The sequence below is a fragment of the Mustela erminea genome, chromosome 8 (genome assembly GCF_009829155.1).
Source record: "Mustela erminea isolate mMusErm1 chromosome 8, mMusErm1.Pri, whole genome shotgun sequence".
Taxonomy (NCBI): Eukaryota; Metazoa; Chordata; class Mammalia; order Carnivora; family Mustelidae; genus Mustela; species Mustela erminea.
The window spans coordinates 92,915,420-92,935,128 of NC_045621.1; the positions used below are offsets into that span (position 1 = coordinate 92,915,420).

The 19,709-nt window shown below is 38.7% G+C and overlaps 1 protein-coding gene across 3 annotated transcripts in view; it reads right to left on the reverse strand.

The window, feature by feature from the left end:
- THSD7B (thrombospondin type 1 domain containing 7B) overlaps positions 1-19,709 on the reverse strand; it is an 855,837-nt gene that overhangs the window by 448,308 nt on the left and 387,820 nt on the right. For all 3 annotated transcript variants that reach the window (XM_032353821.1, XM_032353819.1, XM_032353820.1), the window contains exon 7: positions 13,601-13,798. In XM_032353821.1, the coding sequence (XP_032209712.1) occupies positions 13,601-13,798 (198 nt within the window). The remainder of the gene's footprint in view (positions 1-13,600; positions 13,799-19,709) is intronic.

Consider the following 19,709-nt stretch of genomic DNA (forward strand, 5'->3'; position numbering starts at 1 on the left):
ACCTCACTTATTAATCAGGGAACTGACTACCCTTTTGAAAAAATACATTTCCTATTTTCCTGAAATCTAAAATTGCAGCCTAATCTTCTTTTTTATTTATTTTTGGGGGTGTTTGCTTTTAGTTGTAATGCACTCAAAATATACTTCAAATTTCCTCATCTTAATTTTTATTATTATTAAATTAACTAATTAGTTAAAATTCATTATTTAACTAAATATAACATTTTCTTGATAACTTTGGGAAGACTGGGCATCCCCTGGTCTGTTTTGCCATCTGGAGAAATCCTCCTGGTGGTAACTGAAAATATATGAGGCCATTCTGGGTTGATCAATGACTAGAGGACACAACTGGCATTTTATGGGGGAGAGTCAGGGAGGCTAATTATCCTTCAGCACAGGAAAACCAAGAACAATATAGAACTGTACTGCCCCAAATGGCAGCAGAGGACTGACAGAGCTACCCCTTCTTGCAGGATGGTGTGGAGATGCTTACCATAGTAACCCTGAGAGAAAGTTTCCAGCCTCTCTGTAAGCACCTTCAGTGACATGAGCTCATCACTCTAGTCACCATAGCTAAGGCAGCTAAAATGGAACATGTACTCACATGTCAAGCCAAAATTTGTCACCTTGTAATTTTGACCTGTTTGCCTTCACGTCCCAGGAAAATCATATCCTCCTCTCAAGGAATCACTATTTCAGCTTATTTTCATAAACTCTGATGTAATAAGGACCACTTTGGTGTATGGAATGTTGCTTGCTTTTTATTCCCTCAACTTCACAGATTCCTTCGACTTCACAGTATGGTGTTATTAGCAGTTCCGTTCCTCCCTGTAGGAATACCTCTACTCCGAAGGAATAAAGTTAGTCGTCCCTCAGGAGCTACTTTCCACCTTCTCCTTTGTGATTTTATGTATCTTCTTTTTCAGAGAATCTGCTGCTCTCTCTACTCCCAATCCTGCCTGATGAATAAATTCTATGCTGCTTAGCTGTCTGAATACGATCAAGATTACAACTAAAGTTGCCAGGGAAAACCAGATAAGTGCTATATATCTGGCTCAAATACATTTTGTTGTGCCAGAAGGAAACATGTGTGGGCTATATGTTTTCATTGTACCTGATGATCTCTCTCTTGCTGTTGGCTCAGCTCAAAGAAAAGAGAGGCAAGATGCTTAATGTGCAGTTAGAAATGGGTTTCATCTTGTGGACATATCAGTCAGTTGGCAGTGGTTGCCTTGAGTGCAGCACTGAGAGTTAATCTCAGATGAAGTCTCACTTAAAAAGAAAGAAAAAAAAAAAGAATGAAAGCTATTGCAGGAGACTGAGACATGGCAATGCCAATGTTGCTGGTGTGTGTGCTATGTATTTGCTGACACTGATAAAGTAGAACAAGCACTGATTCGGAGTCCTAGGTCTGAAATTCAAAATTCTGGTGTTAGAACTTACTAGTTCAGTGACTTTGGTCTATCAACGTCTCTGGGCTACAAGGTCTTCATCAATAAAATTGGAATAATAATAATACATCCCAACTGGGCTGTTGTGTAAATCAACTGAAAGGACTCTTTTAAGTTCTATAAATATTTATTGAGTACATCTTAATATCCCAGATACTCTGGCATCATGCCAAGAATAAAACCACGAATGAGTCAAGGTCACTGCCCTTGTAAAACTAAGAGTCAAATGAAGGAAAAAAGACAAGTGAGCAGATAATCTCAATATAAAGTGGTAAAGACATTAATAACTGAACCACAAAGTGTTATGAGAACATAGAAGACAGGCGCCCCATCAATCAGAATGACTCCTACAGCAGCTGATATAAACTGTGATAGAAGCTGGCTTTTACAATAAGGAAATCTATGGTCTTATGTAATAGCCAGTGCTCAGAATGCTGACTCACAGGTTCAACAATGCCTTCCAGGAGACAGCATGTCTTTTTATCTTTGCCCTACTGCACACAGCAAAGCTTTCATCCATAAGTCACAAAATCTATAGATCTTAGGATGGATCATGGCAGCGACTGAAACAAGACCCTTCCTTTTTCATGTCCCTTTCCTCACATCTCAGTGGTTCAGATGGATTCAATCTGGCACATTTCTGAACTGATCATCTGTCAAGGAAATAGAATTATCATAACTATGACAAATAATCTAAGGTGGGTGGTAACTGTGATGTTTATTTGACAGTTTAGTTCAGCTTAGGTGTGTGGGGGGGGGTGGTAAGTGAAGTGATAGTTTTTTAAAGCACATTAATCCAAGTTTCAAAGGATGAGATTGGCCAAAGAAAGAAGAGGATGAGCATCTCAGGCAGGGGAACAACATGATTAGAGGTCAATTACCACAGAAGTAAGAGGTAAAAGTAGCACTTGGTGTGAGCTATGGATTTCCTACATGTTTGTGGACTGAAATCCACCTCTGGGGTAAGAAAAGTATTATGGTCTTAAGATATCCATAAATTAACATTCGACACTTTTTTTTCCTTTAGTTTGTGTTTCTTTGAAATAAAATACATTATTTCTCTAAATATTTGATTTCTACTTCTTCGGTAGGTAGGTCTCCATGGAAAATGGAGTTGTTTGGGCACAGCAGACACTCAATTTGGTAAATATGGAATGAACAGTACAACTGAAAGTGTTACACACTATAAATTGTTAACTTTGATGCATTAATCACTTAGACACAGTATGCGTACAAATTATTTTAATTTAGAAAATTAAAAAATTCTTAACTATAAAGTCTGAGTAAAATTTTCTTCTAGCCTAAATAAAACTTTCTTCTAATAGATTTTGGGTGGGACGGCAGGCTTTTTAGGGATAGGTTTATTTCATTATATTTTCCTGAAAATACTCAAATGAGTACAGCACAGGTAAGCCTCCAACTACATTCCCAGTCTAGTCATTGGTTATCCTATCAGTGAAAATTTGTCCATCAGATGAGGAATATGTTTTAATCCATATTCCTTACTTTTCTTATGTCTACATAAGAATGATAAGTGGGGAGATGCTATATCAGGAGTTACCAGCCAAAGGCCATATGAAACAGCCAAATGCCACTTTAAAAAGCATTTCAAAATGAGAAAACAGACTTACATCGCTGCCACTAATGCTAACTAGTCCCTGTTATTAACACCAGTGGAATGGACAGTGGAATAGGGAAACTCAGAGCGTTCCCAGAACATTCAAAGTAATGGCCAGGGTGACAATCTGCCATTAATTCCCACTGGAAGGTCAGATTAACCATTTAATCATATGAACTACATTTTGAGGTTTCAGTACAATCTATGGTTGTTTTGCTCTTTGAATGGTATGGACTGGGAACAGAAAGTAGACAGCCCAGTGAGAATTTCAGAAGAGATAGAAAAAGAAGACAGCCTTTCTATGAGACACACAGGCACACTCAGGAACCAATTTCCTTTATGGTATTTCCAAATGACAAAATCTGGAAAAATCAGATTATAATTAATGAGGTAGGGATGTTAATACAGTCATTTCCTTAGGAATCTTGGTAAGAGATAAACAAGACAAAAGCTATCTAAAATGTCTAGGTATGTAACAGGGTGGAAAGAGGAAATAATTCAAAATATAATACCTGTTTATTGACAATGTACAGTATGCATTGTACAGTATGCATTGCAGTTCCTCTCTCTTTAGCATTTAAATTGATTCACCACTTACATCTACTCCCCACCTTCCCGTCAAACCTGGATGGTGAAACTGATTAGAATGAGTCTCTATTTTACCTCTTTTGGATTCCCTCATTGCCAAGCATTATTAAAATTTCACCTTTAATTTCACTGCAAAACATCTAAATGAAAGAGAATGCAGAACTTGGCTATGGGAACTCTCAAATTTAATCTCCTTTGCAGTCTGGTTCCTGTAGCGTGAATAGCAGCCTGATCTTATTGGCACTTCCAACTGCAAAGTCAGGTTCATTTCAAAATTTAATACAATGTATTTGTCATCACCACACTTCCCTCGGTAAGGACACTGACACCAAAATGCTACCAGTTGGTGGTCTGAAAAAGATAGGTTGCTGAAAAAGAAAATTCTCTCCTCTAAACCTAAATAACTCATCTCACATATTGTGTGTCTTCTGTTTCTGCAAGAGTACACTATTGCTTTCCACTATTTGATCTTTTAGTAATCCATCTAGGTAACAATAAAGAAATAAAAGAATATTTACTCACTGCTTGCTTCTGGAAAGACAGTAATATATTTCATAGATTTCAAGAATAACTTCCCCAGCAGGAAATAAGAAACAACAGATTAGAATCAATACTGTTGATTCTACATATAGGACACGTCTGTCACTGCAGTAGCGTACTTCTGTTATATACTAACATTGTGAGGCTGCCAACAAGCCCCCTTCTGCCTAGAACAGTATCCCTCAAAATGTGGTCCCTACACCAGCACCATCAGCATCACCTGGGAACTTGTCAGAAATACAAATCTTTGAGCCTCATTCCAGACCTACTGAATCAGAAATGCTGGAGGGGAGGCCATTCCATTTGTGTGTGTGTGTATGTGTGTGTGTGGTTTTAATTGAAGCACAGGTGATACATAATGTTACATCAGTTTCAAGTGTACAACATAGTGATTTGATCAGTCTATTAGTTATGCTATGCTCATCACTATGCTATGCTCATCACAAGTGTAACTACAATTGGTTATCATACAACACCATTAAAATACCACTGACGATATTCCCTATGCTGTACCTTTCTTCCCTCTGACTTATTCATTCCATAACTGGAAGCCTGTGTTTCCCACTCCCCTTCACCCATTTTACCATACTTCTACCCCTTCCACTCTGGCAACTGTCAGTTTGTTCTCAGTATTTATAGGTCTATTTCTGCTTGGTTTTTTTATTCCACATACGAGTAAAATAATATGATATTTGTCTTTCTCTGTCTCACTTATTTTGCTTAACATAATAGGTTCACCCATGCTGCTGCAAATGGCAAGATCTCATTCTTCTTTACAGTTAAGTAATAATCTATTGGACATATACGCCACATCTTCTTTATCTATTCATCTATTGATGGATGCTTGGGTAGCTTCAATGTCTAGGCTATTTAAATAATGCAGCCATAAACATAGGGATCCATATGTCTTTTCAAATTAAGGTCTTTGTTTTCTATGGATAAAATCCAGTAATAGAAATAAAAATAGAATCCCATTGTATTTCAATTTTTTTAATTTTTTGAGGAACCTCCATACTGTTTTCCACAGCGGCTGTACCAATTTACATTCTCACCAGCAGAGCACAAGGATTTTCTTTTCTCCAAATCCTAACCAGCACTTGTTATTTCTTGTCTTTTTGTGAGTAGCCACGCTGACAGGTGTAAGGTGAAAATGTATTGTGGTTTTGATTCGCATTTCTCTGATGACTAGTGTTTTTATAACCCGACAGGTGATTTTAACACTGTAGGTTTTGAATGACTGATCTACAACAGGGGATACAGAACAACATGTTCCCCAAACACTTCAGACCCAGTGTTCCTACACAAATAATTCCTTTAACATTCAAAAGAAGTCTTTTTTTTTTCTTTTTCTTATTCAGAAATATTCCAGTACATTTCAGAATCCATTACAAAATAAAAACTAGCTAGCCCTTCCCGCCCCCATCATAAAATAGCTCAACTGTTGGAAAACAAGACTCAGGAGGATGGTATAAGTTACCAGCACTGCCTAACTGGGGGAAAAAATGGGACTCAATATTGTTTTTTTTTTAATGCTTTCACATGGGAGGACAGAAGCATTCTATTGAAGCCATCTGGTATTACCAAATAATTGTAAATAGTGAGGGTTGTTCAGGAGTGCCTGGGTAGCTCAGTTGGTTAAGCATCCAACTCTTGGTTTCGGCTCAGGTCATGATCTCAGGCTGGTGGGAAGGGCTCAAGCCCTGAGTCAGGCTCTGTGCCCAGCATGGAGTCTGCTTGTCCCTCTTCCTTTGCTACCCCAACCCTCTTTCTAAAATAAAATCTTTAAAAAAAATCGTGAGGGTTGTTCAAAGTATTGAGCTCATCTCATTTCTTCCTTAGAATCTGTTTCTTTAAATGTTATCATCAATATGGTATGGCTAAAATTGGATCCTGTTTCTTCTACAGGAATGGATCTATGAAATACCTTTGCAGGCATCTCTGTCTCAGTTTGAGTCATACCACAACCAAACCCTGCGACCAAGCTTCTTAAGCAAGTATTATTGGGGTGTAATTCCAGAGAATCAGTGCAAGAATTGGGGATGAGACAGAAAGGGAAGGAGGCTGAGAGAGGATGAGAGGGCATGTGACCAAATCAGTCTCCAGGATGAGTAGGTGGTGCTTCCTCTCACTAGGAAACAGCACAGAACAGGCATCTCAAGGGGACCCTACCTGAGGGGAAAGGAAGCTGGTATTTATACAACCTTCAAGCATTGGTTGAAGTCCGCTCCCTGGGATTGTTAATTCCCTGGCACTTCTAATGGCATGTGTGGCCAGAGAAATTCCTCAGCCAAAGAAAGCCAGGTAGTGTCAGCTGGAATTTGGGGACTGATATGCACAGAAATGGTATATGGCCCAGCAGATCTGAGCAGGAAAAAACAGTACATGCTATATCTGACTATTTCAAAAAGTCTGTCTCTGGATTTACACTGCTAATACAAAATGCATGTCTTTATTTATCCCCCTCTCCTTTGACCCCTCTGAACTCCTGGCAATACAGTTTTAAAATTCCAAAACTTTATGTAAATTTAAGTATGATGTGTGTGTGTGTCTGTGTGTGTGTTTCTTCTTGGGATAGAAACAAAAAATTATCAGTGTAAGTAGAATATAAAATAACAGTTACCTTCTGGTAACTTTAAAAAAAATCCAAATTTCTACTATCCCTTTCAAAATACAAATCTTGGGGTGCCTGGGTGGCTCAGTCATTAAGCATCTCCCTTTTGCTCAGGTCATGATCCCAAGGTCCGGGGATCAAGTCCTGCATTGGGCTCCCTGCTCGGGGTGAGCCTGCTTCTCCGGAGACTTTCTCTCTGCCTGCTGCTCCCTGGCACATCTTAATAAACTACACCGTTATGTCCACCAAGTGACATTGTTCAAAAGTTTCAGAAAAATTTTATTTGAAGTTTATTTTGAGGCTCTGTATTCTCTGTGGTGGTTCTAATTTGTAGAGTCTGTTTAACAGGACAATTTACCACAGATTATACTTGTGTGGCAAAGAAATACCTCACCAATATTTATTCCTTGTTCTTCCTGAAATATAAGAAAATAAATATTGGACTGAAATAGCAATTAAAAAGTCTTGTAAGAAAAGGAAGAAATATAGAAAACAAGTAAGGCAGCACTTGTTGACCAAAATGAGATAGAGCATGATCAAAGTTTAGAAAATACGACTTGAAAACACAAAAGGGATTCTAGTTAGAACTCTGGCAATTCACAAAATATTCCAATAAATAACTTATCTGAATGGTGTTTGATCTTCTCAAACTGATCCAAAGGACATTTCTTAAAAATTAAAGATGAAAATAAATAAATAAAACAAAACTTTCATTCCACTCATAGAATGAAATATACTAGAAAAATTTTAATCAGCCTCAGTTAAATGATTGTTTTAACATGCTCTCTACCAATTAAAGTCTTCCTATGAGTACTTACAAGCACATGCTTATAAGAATATACCATTTTATCCAAGATTAAATATCACATTTTCGGATTGCTCAAGGTTAATGGTACAAGGCAAGAAGTCACAAGAAAAATACCTCTGAAATGAAAAGCAAAGTAACCCTAATGATGGGAAATCTTTCCTCAAGCTTTCTCTGCAAATATGTACACCACTTAAGAAAAATATTTGCATGGATAAAATCTAAGGCAACTGAAAAATAAGTATCCCTGTGTGCAAAGGGGCATTCTAGTAACATTGGAGAACCCTAGTTCCATGTACCTGTCAACACATAAACTTTATTCACCTCAATGTAGTCTACTCTGCATTACAACAACATAGGTATTTGCTTTTACTAAGTACAGAATGTACAATGGATTATCTCTGAATAAAGACATTTGCTGAAATATACACTCTTTTTTTTTTTTTTTCCTCAACATAACCTAGCCAGCAAATTATGGAGCAAAGCAGGTGGTGAGTACTCACGATCTGACTGCCCCAATAAACAGCCTGGTGTTCATCCGATGGTCTCACAGTGTCATCTGTCCACTTTGCATTATGGATACTTGAAAGATAATGAATAGGGGTGACTTTGAAGCACTAGTAATTTGCTATTCACTGCCCTGGCTTTATGAGAATTTTCCCAGCCTGCTCTGGGAAGATGGTATATAATGGTAAACTTTCATTAACTGCCAATGAAATGTGGCAACAATGAACTAGTTTGAGAAACAAAGTTAAGATACAGTGAATTCACTTGGTAATCTAAAGGAGGAATGGCTTGGGTATGAGGTCAGCATCACACTCCATTTACCTTCAAATGCCCTCTTCGACATGGAGGAAACCTGCTTGTCAATGAAACAAGAAAAACCTATGTATATTCTATACTCAGTAGACTTCTATTGACCCAGACTAATGATAAGATGTTGTTCAGAGGAAAGAAATCAAAGCTCACTGACCACTCCAAGTGTTAGAAAGCAGATTCCAAATCAGAATCCTCATTCATGTAATCTGTTATACAATTTTCTTCCTAAAAATGAGTATTACTAACCCATTGTTTGCTACAATCACAAGCTGGTGAGACACAGGAACTTTCATAAGACTGGACAGTATCATTAATAAATCAAAGTAGAGAATGAATCAAATCATACCTCCTGCACAGAGAGCTGTAAAAATTCATAAATGATTACTTGGATCTTTTAACTATAATTCTTAAATCCAAAAGGTTTTTCATATCTCAAATTGCTATTTCCATTACTTACTGGTTTCAATGTGACAGAGATTCTGTATTTTCAAAATTTTAAATCAAATTTTAAATTTAAACGTAAATTTAAAACAAAATTTTAAATCATTTTAATTTTGTTGATTTAAATTAAATTGTTGATTTAAATTAATTATTTAAATCATTAAGCTAATCATTTCAACTTCTGGGAAAGAGAAATATGTCTGACTAGCAGCACAAATCCCCAAAAAGACACTGTTAAGAGTCTTCCAGAATCCTGATCATGGCTATGTGGAAATCTATTGGCTTGAATGGGATGTAGATATTCTGCAGGAATGCTGTGTGATTTATATACATACATACATACATGTCTGCGTGTGTATGTGTGTATATATATATATAACATGTTATTACATATCTATATAAAATTAAGTAAGTGACCATTGCAAATTAGCAGGCTTCTATCCTGATTGAGTTTTCATTTTTATTTTCTTCAACCAAAATGAAGATATTTCGGGACGCCTAGGTGGCTCAGTTGGTTAAGCGGCTGCCTTCGGCTCAGGTCATGATCCCAGCGTCCTGGGATCGAGTCCCACATCGGGCTCCTTGCTTGGCGGGGAGCCTGCTTCTCCCTCTGCCTCTGCCTGCCACTCTGTCTGCCTGTGCTTGCTCTCGCTTCTCTCTCTATGACAAATAAATAAATAAAATCTTTAAAAAAAAAAAAATGAAGATATTTCTTTTCATCTTACCCATTTAACTCTAAATAAATTCTGAAATAAAGGGCATATAAAACAATTAATAAATTCAGGGTGATTAAAAGAAAACTGTCAAATGTTACAAGAAAAAAATCACAGATGAGTTATTAAATATATATTAAACAGTATTAAAAATATTAAATATATTTCAACCTTTTTCTTTCTCTCTAAGCATTTAAATGAGTGTCAACAGTTCTGTCAATTCCCTTAGGTATGGAAAGACTATGATAATATGTGGAGAATCAAAGAGGAGCACTTTGCTAAACTTCTATCATAAATCATCCAGAACTTCACAGAAGCTGAACTGCAAAATGTGTAACCAGACTACATTTTCAATTTCTCACTAGACAAAAGACTGCTTCAGCTACCAGGAGGCCAGCATGTTCTCATAAGCATGACATGGCTGATACCCACAAATGATTAGGGATCCATTCAGGTATGTAAAAATCATAAAGACTTCATGGGACTGATATGAACCAGTAGTAATTTCTATTTCTCCCCAAAGAAATTGAGAGTGTAGGTCAATGTTGAAAATTTGTCCTTTCACAGGAATAAGAAAAGAAAAAAAAAAAAAAAACCCTCCTAAAGTGCTCTACAATGGTAAAGTTGATACCTCCAAAAAAAGGAGGCTACATCCATTTTCAGTGGGTGTGGAGGGAAGAGAGGCAGTTTCCCCACACCATACCACAGAACCCTCCAACAAAAGCTGGGTGTCCTAATATTCAACTCAGTCCTGATACTACCTAGAAGTAGCATCTAATTCCACAGGTAAAAGGCTCAGTCCTAGAAGTCTGCCCTCTACTTCAGAGTCCAACTGCAAGCCCAGGTAAGTGTAAGGGCCTATTTAGCCAGAGCAATTCCATCTGGTTAAACAGTGATTTTGTTGTTTATGCAGTAAAACTTAAACTGACCCTGCCCTCCACTCAGGGAACATACTTAAAAGCAAGTCCAGGAAACTAGTCGCAGGTAACAAAGCCCAAATACAAGGGCAGGTCAGGCCAGGTGGAGACAGCCAATCAGTGGGCTCCATACTGCCTCCCTAGCTACCAATGAGTGTGGGCCCCACCTTTTGGGCACCTTTCGGACGCCAATTCTGACCAAGGTGATAGGCTAGTTCAAATATCTACTATAGGGTAAATTGTAATTCAATTTGTCATTCGTGTGTGACCTAGCACGACTATGCAACTTTCTCTGTGTGTTATAATCTCATCTGCCACCTGTGTGTGGCCAGGCTCAAGCACATGGCCTTTGACCTTTAAAAGTTAGTCGGCAAGGCAGGGAAGTGTTACCTCTTTGTAAGAGATGGCCCCGACCGGTCAGTTTGATTCACGATGCTTGGCGCGAAATACAGCTTTGCTTGACCTTCGCTTTCTATCTGTCTCGCTCCTTTGATCACAGACCCATTATTGGGGGACCTAACAGTGAGCTATGCTTCTAACCAGCCAGCTATAAATTAGAGGTTCCAACAACCCTCTCCAACTCAGGATGCCAATCACAAGTCCAGCCTAAACCATTAAAATGGTTACCTGCACTTTAGACCAATGGGCTATAAATCAGAGGTTGCCACAATCCCCTCCTTGGGCTTGATTAATTGGCCAGAGAGGCTGCCAGAATTAAGGAAACCTGTTTTACATACTAGATGATCAATTTACTGTGAAAGGATCTAACTCAGGAACAGCCTTATGGAAGAGGATGGGAAAAGGGCACAGGGTTTCTACCCACCATGCTCTCCAAATCTCCACGTGTTCACCAACCTGGAAGCCCTCCAGGCCCAGAATCCTTTTGGGTTTTTATGGAGGCTTCTTTACATCTGTATGATTGATTAAATCACTGGTCATTGGTGTTGGATTCAATCTCCAGCCCTTCTCCCTCCCCGGGATTGAAAGTTCCAAACAACCTTCCATTTGGTTAGTTCCTCTGGCGACCAACCAGCTCAATCCTTAGGTGCTTTTCACAAATCACCTCATTAACATAAACCCTGTTGTGGGGGAAGCCAGCTTGTTATGAATAACAACACACCCATTCCTCTTTTTTTTTTTTTTGAGTCACAACATACCCATGTCACCTTTTTAGAAGGGATTTCAGCAACTGAGGGCAAGAGACTAAATATAACCAAAGATGCTCCCATTGCTCTTATAGCTCAGAAAGTTTCAAGAGTTTTAGCAGCTCTGTGCCAGAAATGGGAAGAATATTTATTTCTAATTATAGATCACAATGTAACACTCTGCAATACCATAGAAGGCACAGAACAAATTGTGAAAAACTCCTCAGCCCTATAGACATAATATATCATGACAAGCCTCTAATACCTGCTGTGAGATGACAAAGCTTGACAGTCATTTGTCATTGGGACTCAACCAAATGATCTTCTCGTTTCCACTGTGGGAGGTTGGGAGGAAGAAGTAGTGTGGTTTTTCTAATACTCATTATTATCTTCATATTATGTAAGAATGCTCTTTGCACAATTCCCCCAGGGCAACAGTAATAAATGTGCATTATAAGTAAAATAAGCTTATAGCTTATTTTGAATGGTTATGTGCCAGACATTTCACTAATCACTTTTATATAACCAATTTAGCTCTCACTATCTGAGAGTGAGAGGTAGGTTTTATTACCCCCATTTCAAACTGAGGGAAAGGATGACTCCACAAGTTAATTAATTTTCCTGAGATCATCTAGCAGGTGAATAGCAGACTTGAAACTCCCACCTGGCTGACTTTAGACTTCAGGCTCAAACCTCTATACTAATCTTCCTGAATTCAAAGGAAAGTAGTACAAAAGTGATCTTATTTGCCTCTGTTAATAAATTATACATATATTACCACAATTCAAAAATTATTTGGTAATACTCAAAGCCACAATCAGTTGTAACTACTCAGTCAAAAAGGATGTAGCTTTGTATAATGTGTTGTTGACCTCTATTTAATTAAACAAATACCTTTCATGAGATAACCGATTATATTGCTTCATAATGTGTGTATCTGCCCAATTAAGCCAGTGGTTAAAAAAAAGTAAGAAGATCAGATAAAAAGAAGGAGAAAATAAAGAAGAGGGAGGAAGGAAAGAAAGGAAGAAAGTGACGGAGGAAAAGGCATGGAGCGAGTGAAAGAAAGAGAAAAAAGGGTACAGGAAGGAGGGAAAAAAGGAAACCATTGCTGAATGCCAATCCCATCTGGAAGCAAATAGCCACTCTGAATCCACCTTGTAATTTCTTGTATTCTATGGATTACTTCACTTCATAAACCAAAACATTCCATTCCACATACCAAGAGCATTATAAATGGCATTAATAGACACACTTGATATTCTTCCAAAAGACTGATTTTTTTTTCTAAATTGTAAGATAAAGGTTTAAAAATGTCACTTTTCTCATTTCCGTGTGACTTACATATTTTCTAAATCACCCTTCATTTCAAACAACCCATTGTAGGAGAAGCTTGGCAATTAAGGAAAGATACCATCTTCAATAGTTTTGTAAATCTTGACAATTTATATGTAAAAATGGATCCTTAGAAATGTCAGTATTATGTCTCGAACTGATTCTGGTCGAATGTTAGATAAATGAAAAGATTTAGTATTTTTTTTTTCTTTAACTTGGGAAGAATTGCAGCCCTGAAACCTTTACAAGGTATAGTATTTGTTAATAATATATAAAAGCATGTTACGTATCGACCTCAAAAAAAGGCAAATAAAACTTGTTTTGTATTGATAAGCTGATGACTACTCAGAGGAATTCTCTATGCTCTGTCTTGATAAATTGAAAACTGCAGAGAAATCTCTAGGTTCACTGTATAGCATTCGGGCATAATCATACAAATTTCTTTTGGAGTGTAGCCTAATAAGTCAAGGCAGCTTACCTTGCAGCAATGTGGCATCTGACTTACATGTAAATACTTACATTTAAGTGTTTCTCTCCCTCAGGAGAAGGACCTGTTAGACAGCGGTGACATCACAGGGCAGATATCACTTAGCAACCCATGTTTTTTTGCCTCATACCTCGGTCATTCTGGCAGACGGCCTTCAGGATGCGATGCCCCAGGCCACATTTTCCATGATCAGGGATACAGATCCCTTCAGACACCAGCCACCGGTAACACATTGGATCCTCGCAAGGAACCGACTCCACCAAATGAGGGCAGTGGCCTGCAGGCCCTGTGGATTCCATGAGGACATGGCGCCGTCTCAGTCTAAACCCTGAAAAGGAAAAAACAAAGAGGGTCACAGGATTCCATTTTTATCCAACAGAAGAAAAACAGCAGCAGATAGAAAAGGATGGAACCTCTATTTCATCCTCTAAAACGTGTATTATTTTAAGGTGTTTTCTTTTAGGGGAAATGGAAGGGTGATATGAAAAGAAACGGAAAGAAAATGGGCAAGAACTAGAGTAGAAAACCTGTCCTCCAAGACTTAACAACCTTGAAGAGGCCACACATAACCAAACCAAGTAGTAAGTAGCTTGTGCCCAATGGCCTCCATAAACCAGCAGAAGTGAAGGAAGACTCCCAGAAATAGCCTCAACAGAGATAAACCCACATTTTTTTTTCTGTTGTTTTGGCATTGTGGAAAAAATTCACAGCTTCATGCCCTGATATTTCCCTGGATTCCTTCCCTGAGATTTCCAGGTCAGTCTGCTCTGCGAAGACAGTACTTCTTTGGGCTGCATTCCCCATCTTGGCTCGACATGGGTCCCTGGTCTATATTATTCAGTTTAAAAAAATGTAATGTGGGACTAAGGCCCAGCGCCTCACTGTACTAAGGATGTAAACAGGTCTTACATGCTAGGAGCTTACAGAGTCACAAACTCAGTGTTGCAAGAGTCAATCAGGTACAGATTGAGGGAAATGAGTCAACCATACAACTGTGGGAGTGCTGAAGTGTGTGGCGAAGTGGAGGACGTGTGCTTCCTCTGAAGCAACTTCCGTGGACTGTCGCCATGAGGGAATGTGGACCCTCTGTTAACTAAGCTCCTAATCTGTGTCCAAGAAGACAGAAATCTAAGGTGTGTTTTGTTTTTATATGACAGCATTCCATGTTTAACTAACTTATCTTTTTAAAAAACAAAGTGGCCTAAATTTTTTTAAAAAGTCACTGAGAACTAGATACAACCCCTTTAGTCTGTGAGTTTTCCATCTCTGGCCCTTATGACATATCACCTCTGAAGGTTATGCCTGCGTGGACCTCCTATTTTACTTCCCCTCACTAATGCACCAAATTCTGTTTACCAGTTTAATTCCTTTAGTTCCTTTTATTTTTAACGAAACCGATCTTCTTGGGTGATAACATTTTAAGGAATTATTCACTTATTCCTCTGGGTAAGTTCAAAGAGAGAGAGACTAACAGACAGGCTGTGATAAGAAAATGGAGTGTATGAGAACACCGAATTCTCAGCATGAGATTTAGATACCCCCTACTACCCTTCCCACAAGAGGCTGGGAGAAGGACAAGTTAGGGAACATGAGAGGTCACAAAGCCAGGTATATCTTTCTCCCAGACTTCCCAAAGCCATGCCTACTTTCCCACCAATGGGAATGAAATGAAAAGATTACAAAGCTCCAGGCATAGCTGGGGAAAGACTCTCCTGTAAAACCACACAGCCAAGGAGGTTTGAACTAATGGACTCATGGTTTTAGGCCACAAGAGGGAGCCGAGCTTCTTCAGAATATTATAGGGCTGGACAAGAATTTCGGATAAACAGTCTCAAGTGCTTTTTTGGTTTTTTTGGTCCAGAGTTAACCTATGAACTAACTAACTCATTCTCTCTCTCTCTCTCTCTCTCTCTCTCTCTTAAGAAAGGAAGAAAGAAAGAGGGTGAAAATAGGGGGAGAGCTAGAGGGAGAGAGAGAATCTTTGGCAGGCTCCACACCCAGCACAGAGCCAGACAGGGAGCTCAATCTCACAACCCTGAGATCATGACCTGAGCCAAAATCCAGAGTGGGACACTTAACCAACTGAGCCACCCAGGTGCCTCTGAGCTCCTTTTAAAAGATTCTTCGAGGGGCGCCTGGGTGGCTCAGTGGGTTGAGCCGCTGCCTTTGGCTCAGGTCATGATCTCAGGGTCCTGGGATCGAGTCCCGCGTCGGGCTCTCTGCTCAGCAGGGAGCCTGCTTCCTCCTCTCGCTCTGCCTGCCTCTCTGCCTACTTGTGATCTCTCTCTGTCAAATAAATAAATAAAAAATCTTTAAAAAAAAAAAAAAAGATTCTTCGATTCTTACGTAGATGATCAGCCACATGGGGGAAGGCATCATTCAGCCAATCAGAGATTACATGCATGGATCATGGCATTGCAAATATTATGGTCAGGGACGATTAAAATAATAGATGGCTTCTGCCATACTTCATACCTACAAGTCTGTATCATCAATTAGTTACAACAAAATCTGCAGAAGTGTTCAGCTCTCCTCCTGGGAGAAGGAAGAGACACAGGAAACATAAAGGTTTCCAACTGCACTCAATGGCCATGAGACTACAATGAGCTCCAAGGGCTCTCTGCCATGCAATTTGGATGACCTCTATTCTTAATGTAATGTCCATATGCTGCTTACTGACGGTCTTATGTTTGTCCTTGTTTAGTTTATCTGTTTGAGCAACACATAGCACGGGTCTCCATGATTGATAAGGTTTGACAACTGTCTCAGAAACTTAGTCTTCTTTACTGAGGATCCGGGTGTCCCAGTACCTAGAGCTTCATGTCATTGAGGTGTATATGCAGTTTCCCTCTACAAATCAAGTTGCATCCATCTCACCGTAAATCTACAGACTACATCTCTTTAGTCAATAAATTCTTCTAGTCTTTCATTTGTGCTGCCCTTATCTTGACTGTAACTAGGATCAAATCACAGCACAAGCTCAGCATTAAACAAAAACCTTGGAGTCTCTTGTTAGTGCTTAACTTTAATCACACATCCATGTTCATGCCTGCAATTGACATCAGGCTTCCCCCAGGTGCTTCTGTTCTGAAAGATACACAACTGCCAAGTCCACAGTGGCTGGGGCCAGCCAACCACTTACCTTCACTTACCGAGTTCCATATTAATCAGATCGTATCATTCAGTAAACATTAACTGCCATATGTAGATCCCTGTAATGTACTGTGGGAAGCCACAGGAGGAACAGAAAACATAAATCTATTCTTCACAGAGCATATAGTCCAACAAGGGGAAAAGGCACATGCATTAATTAAATATCTACCCTTTCCCAAGATGGTGCCAGCCACTTTACTTATATTAACCCAAATTAATAAATCTTACAAAACTATTTTGTAGGTTGCTATTCTCATTTTATGCATGTGAAAACCAAGATCAGACGAGACATCATTACTGCTCCCGAGGCACATTATTGATTAAATGGATATGTGTGAAATTCAATGGAGGATTTTTTCAGATATCACCTCTTCATAAGAAAGAATTCCAGTCAGCTCTTGTGTGTGATGTGTCTAGCCCGATTCATGTAGTGAATCTGCAGGGACTATGCACCATTTCCTTCAAATGAAAGTGGACAGATTAGATAGTGGCATTTAAGGCATGAGGCAGCAAGAAGGAGTTCTAATAATCATTTAATGACTACAGATTCAATCCACTTTTAATGAAACTGGTATTTGCAGGGTTGTTTTTTTTTTCTTTTATGAACCCAAAGTTTAGTATATATTCTACTGGCTTACTATATATTCTATTGAATTCTAGAATAGAGTGAATTGTGGGTTGGAGAGGAAAAAGGGAAGAAACACAAATAACAGTAGATGAGCCAAAGTTGTTGTTGTTTTTTTTTTTTTTTTTACATGAAGCCAAGGGAAAATTCAAAGAGACATGGGAGGTAAGTATAGGTCTGATGACTGTACTTTTTCAGGTGCAAATGGCCCGAAAGTGTCCACGTAAGCTTCTGTGAAGTTGTTCATGGCCAATACTGTCTCCACACTACCACCACCAGAACAGGCTTGAAGCAGCAACTAGCACGCTGACCAAGGACAAGAGAAGCTTATGCCATCTTAGGTATCTATTTGCTCCTTATCTCTGGCAGCCTTGGACATGGGGTAACAACTTTAAACCAAAGACCCTGAGCACACTGACTCCAACTCTTTAGAAATCAGCCACCCTTCCCATAAGTTTAGCATTTTACAGTATCATTATTAGTTCGCATCCACCTGTGAATATAGAAAATAAGAAAAGCAATGAAAATCACAAGGGCAATTGTGATTATGAGAACTCTCAATACTTAGAATGAGAAGTAGGCATGAAAGCCCCCACTCCCCACCATCCCACTCCTAACAGAGACATAGAAAAAAAAGGGGGGGATAGAAAAAAACCATCTCTTAGCATACACATTTTCTGTAACAAAGCAAAATAATTTTATAGACTTATCATTATAAGTGGATCTATGTAGCAGGCAAGGATGAAAAATGGAAATTTTTCCCCACTGTTGTTATATAAGATCTAAAACATGCAGTATTTCCCTGCTTTGGTGTGTTATCTAAATTGATTTGTTTCAGAGCATAAAAGACTGTCTTTGTAAAGACAGTCATGGGTTCTCACTTTCAAGATGTCTTTTTCTATGGGGATTTTAAAACTTTGGATATATGACTGGGGGTAATATCATATTGGGGACATTAAGGAACCCCTGAAGTCCTACCACATAAGCAGTTACCTATTGTGACACTGTATCAGGAAGCGTCCATCAAATTGTTCTTTAAAACAACTTCTGTGGGGGCACCTGGGTGGCTCAGTGGGTTAAAACCTCTGCCTTTGGCTCAGGTCATGATCCCAGGGTCCTGGGATCTAGCCCCACATTAGGCTCCCTGCTGAGCAGGGAGCCTGCTTCCTCCTCTCTCTGCCTTTCTCCCTGCCTACTTGTGATCTCCGTCTGCAAATAAATAAAATAAAAATCCTTTAAAATAAAAAAAATAAAATAAAATAAAAAATTAAAAAAAAAAACTTCTGTGGACAAGGATGTCTTTCTGGTATATGTCTGAAAGGGACAAAGATGTCATATAAATGTATATCTCTGTATTAGAATTTTTTAAAAAAATGTATTATACCTATGTATAGAGTTCACCCATCAGCAATTTTTTCAGGTTATTTCTCTTTCATATACCTCTAATTATAACTCCCTGGGAGTATATCAAAGGTAAAACAATGAATGATAAAACCTGATCCAATTTAAATTCCTCTGAAAGGCATTCTAGCTTCACTTGACAAGTACCAACCTGCTGAGTACTATTCCTCTTGTCTGCCTATCACAGACCTGGTGGAAAGTGTGAAGGCTAGGGACCATGGCTGATTTGTTAATATACTCTGAATGGCTGACAGCCACAAAGCTTACAGGATTCCCGACTGAAGGGTACCTGCCTTAGAAAAACGGCCATCTTCAGATCATCTCTAGAGTAACTAATTTCTTCTGTAAGGTAATATAACATTAACTGCTTTTCCATCCTTTTCTACTATTTTTTTTTTAAATTGAAACAAAACGAACATACCAAAGCAATAACACAGTGGGGAAAAGACTAGTGAAGAAAAATAAGTAATTATCTCCAACTTTACACATTCATTTTCTTGTTATTATTTGCTGGTATTTCCCTCAAATCCTCTAAAATATATAATAGAGTATAAAATAACAAAGAATGTGTATGTGTGTGTATATATCTAACCATCCTAGATTTTTGCTACAGGTTCACTGCATTTCTTTGGGTAGGGAATTCAAATGTGAAACTAAACAGTCCAGTTTACATCCCAGAGTTTTGTGATGTTTAATGCATTAGCTTGTGTGTTCTGGCCTCTGTGGAATTCTGAATTACCTTTAGTTTGTGCCAGTCAGTGACTCTGGTAGGACCATGGGACAGACTGAGATTGAGAAGATCCCAGACCTCTCGCTCACAAGTCAGTAGAAATAACAAGAAGATTGCTCACCATCATTGTAACATGCTTAGACTCCTTGTAGGCACAGAATCATTTCCCTAGAGGGGAAATTCCATTCTTTATCTTTCCCAGGAGGGATTAGTAGCAGGTGGTCCTGGCAGATTTTAGCAAGACGCTAAAAATCAAAATTGTGTCTGCTCTAGGGAAGCATTTATAAAATGCCAAACTCCCAGACCTGAATAATAATCATTGCCGTATAC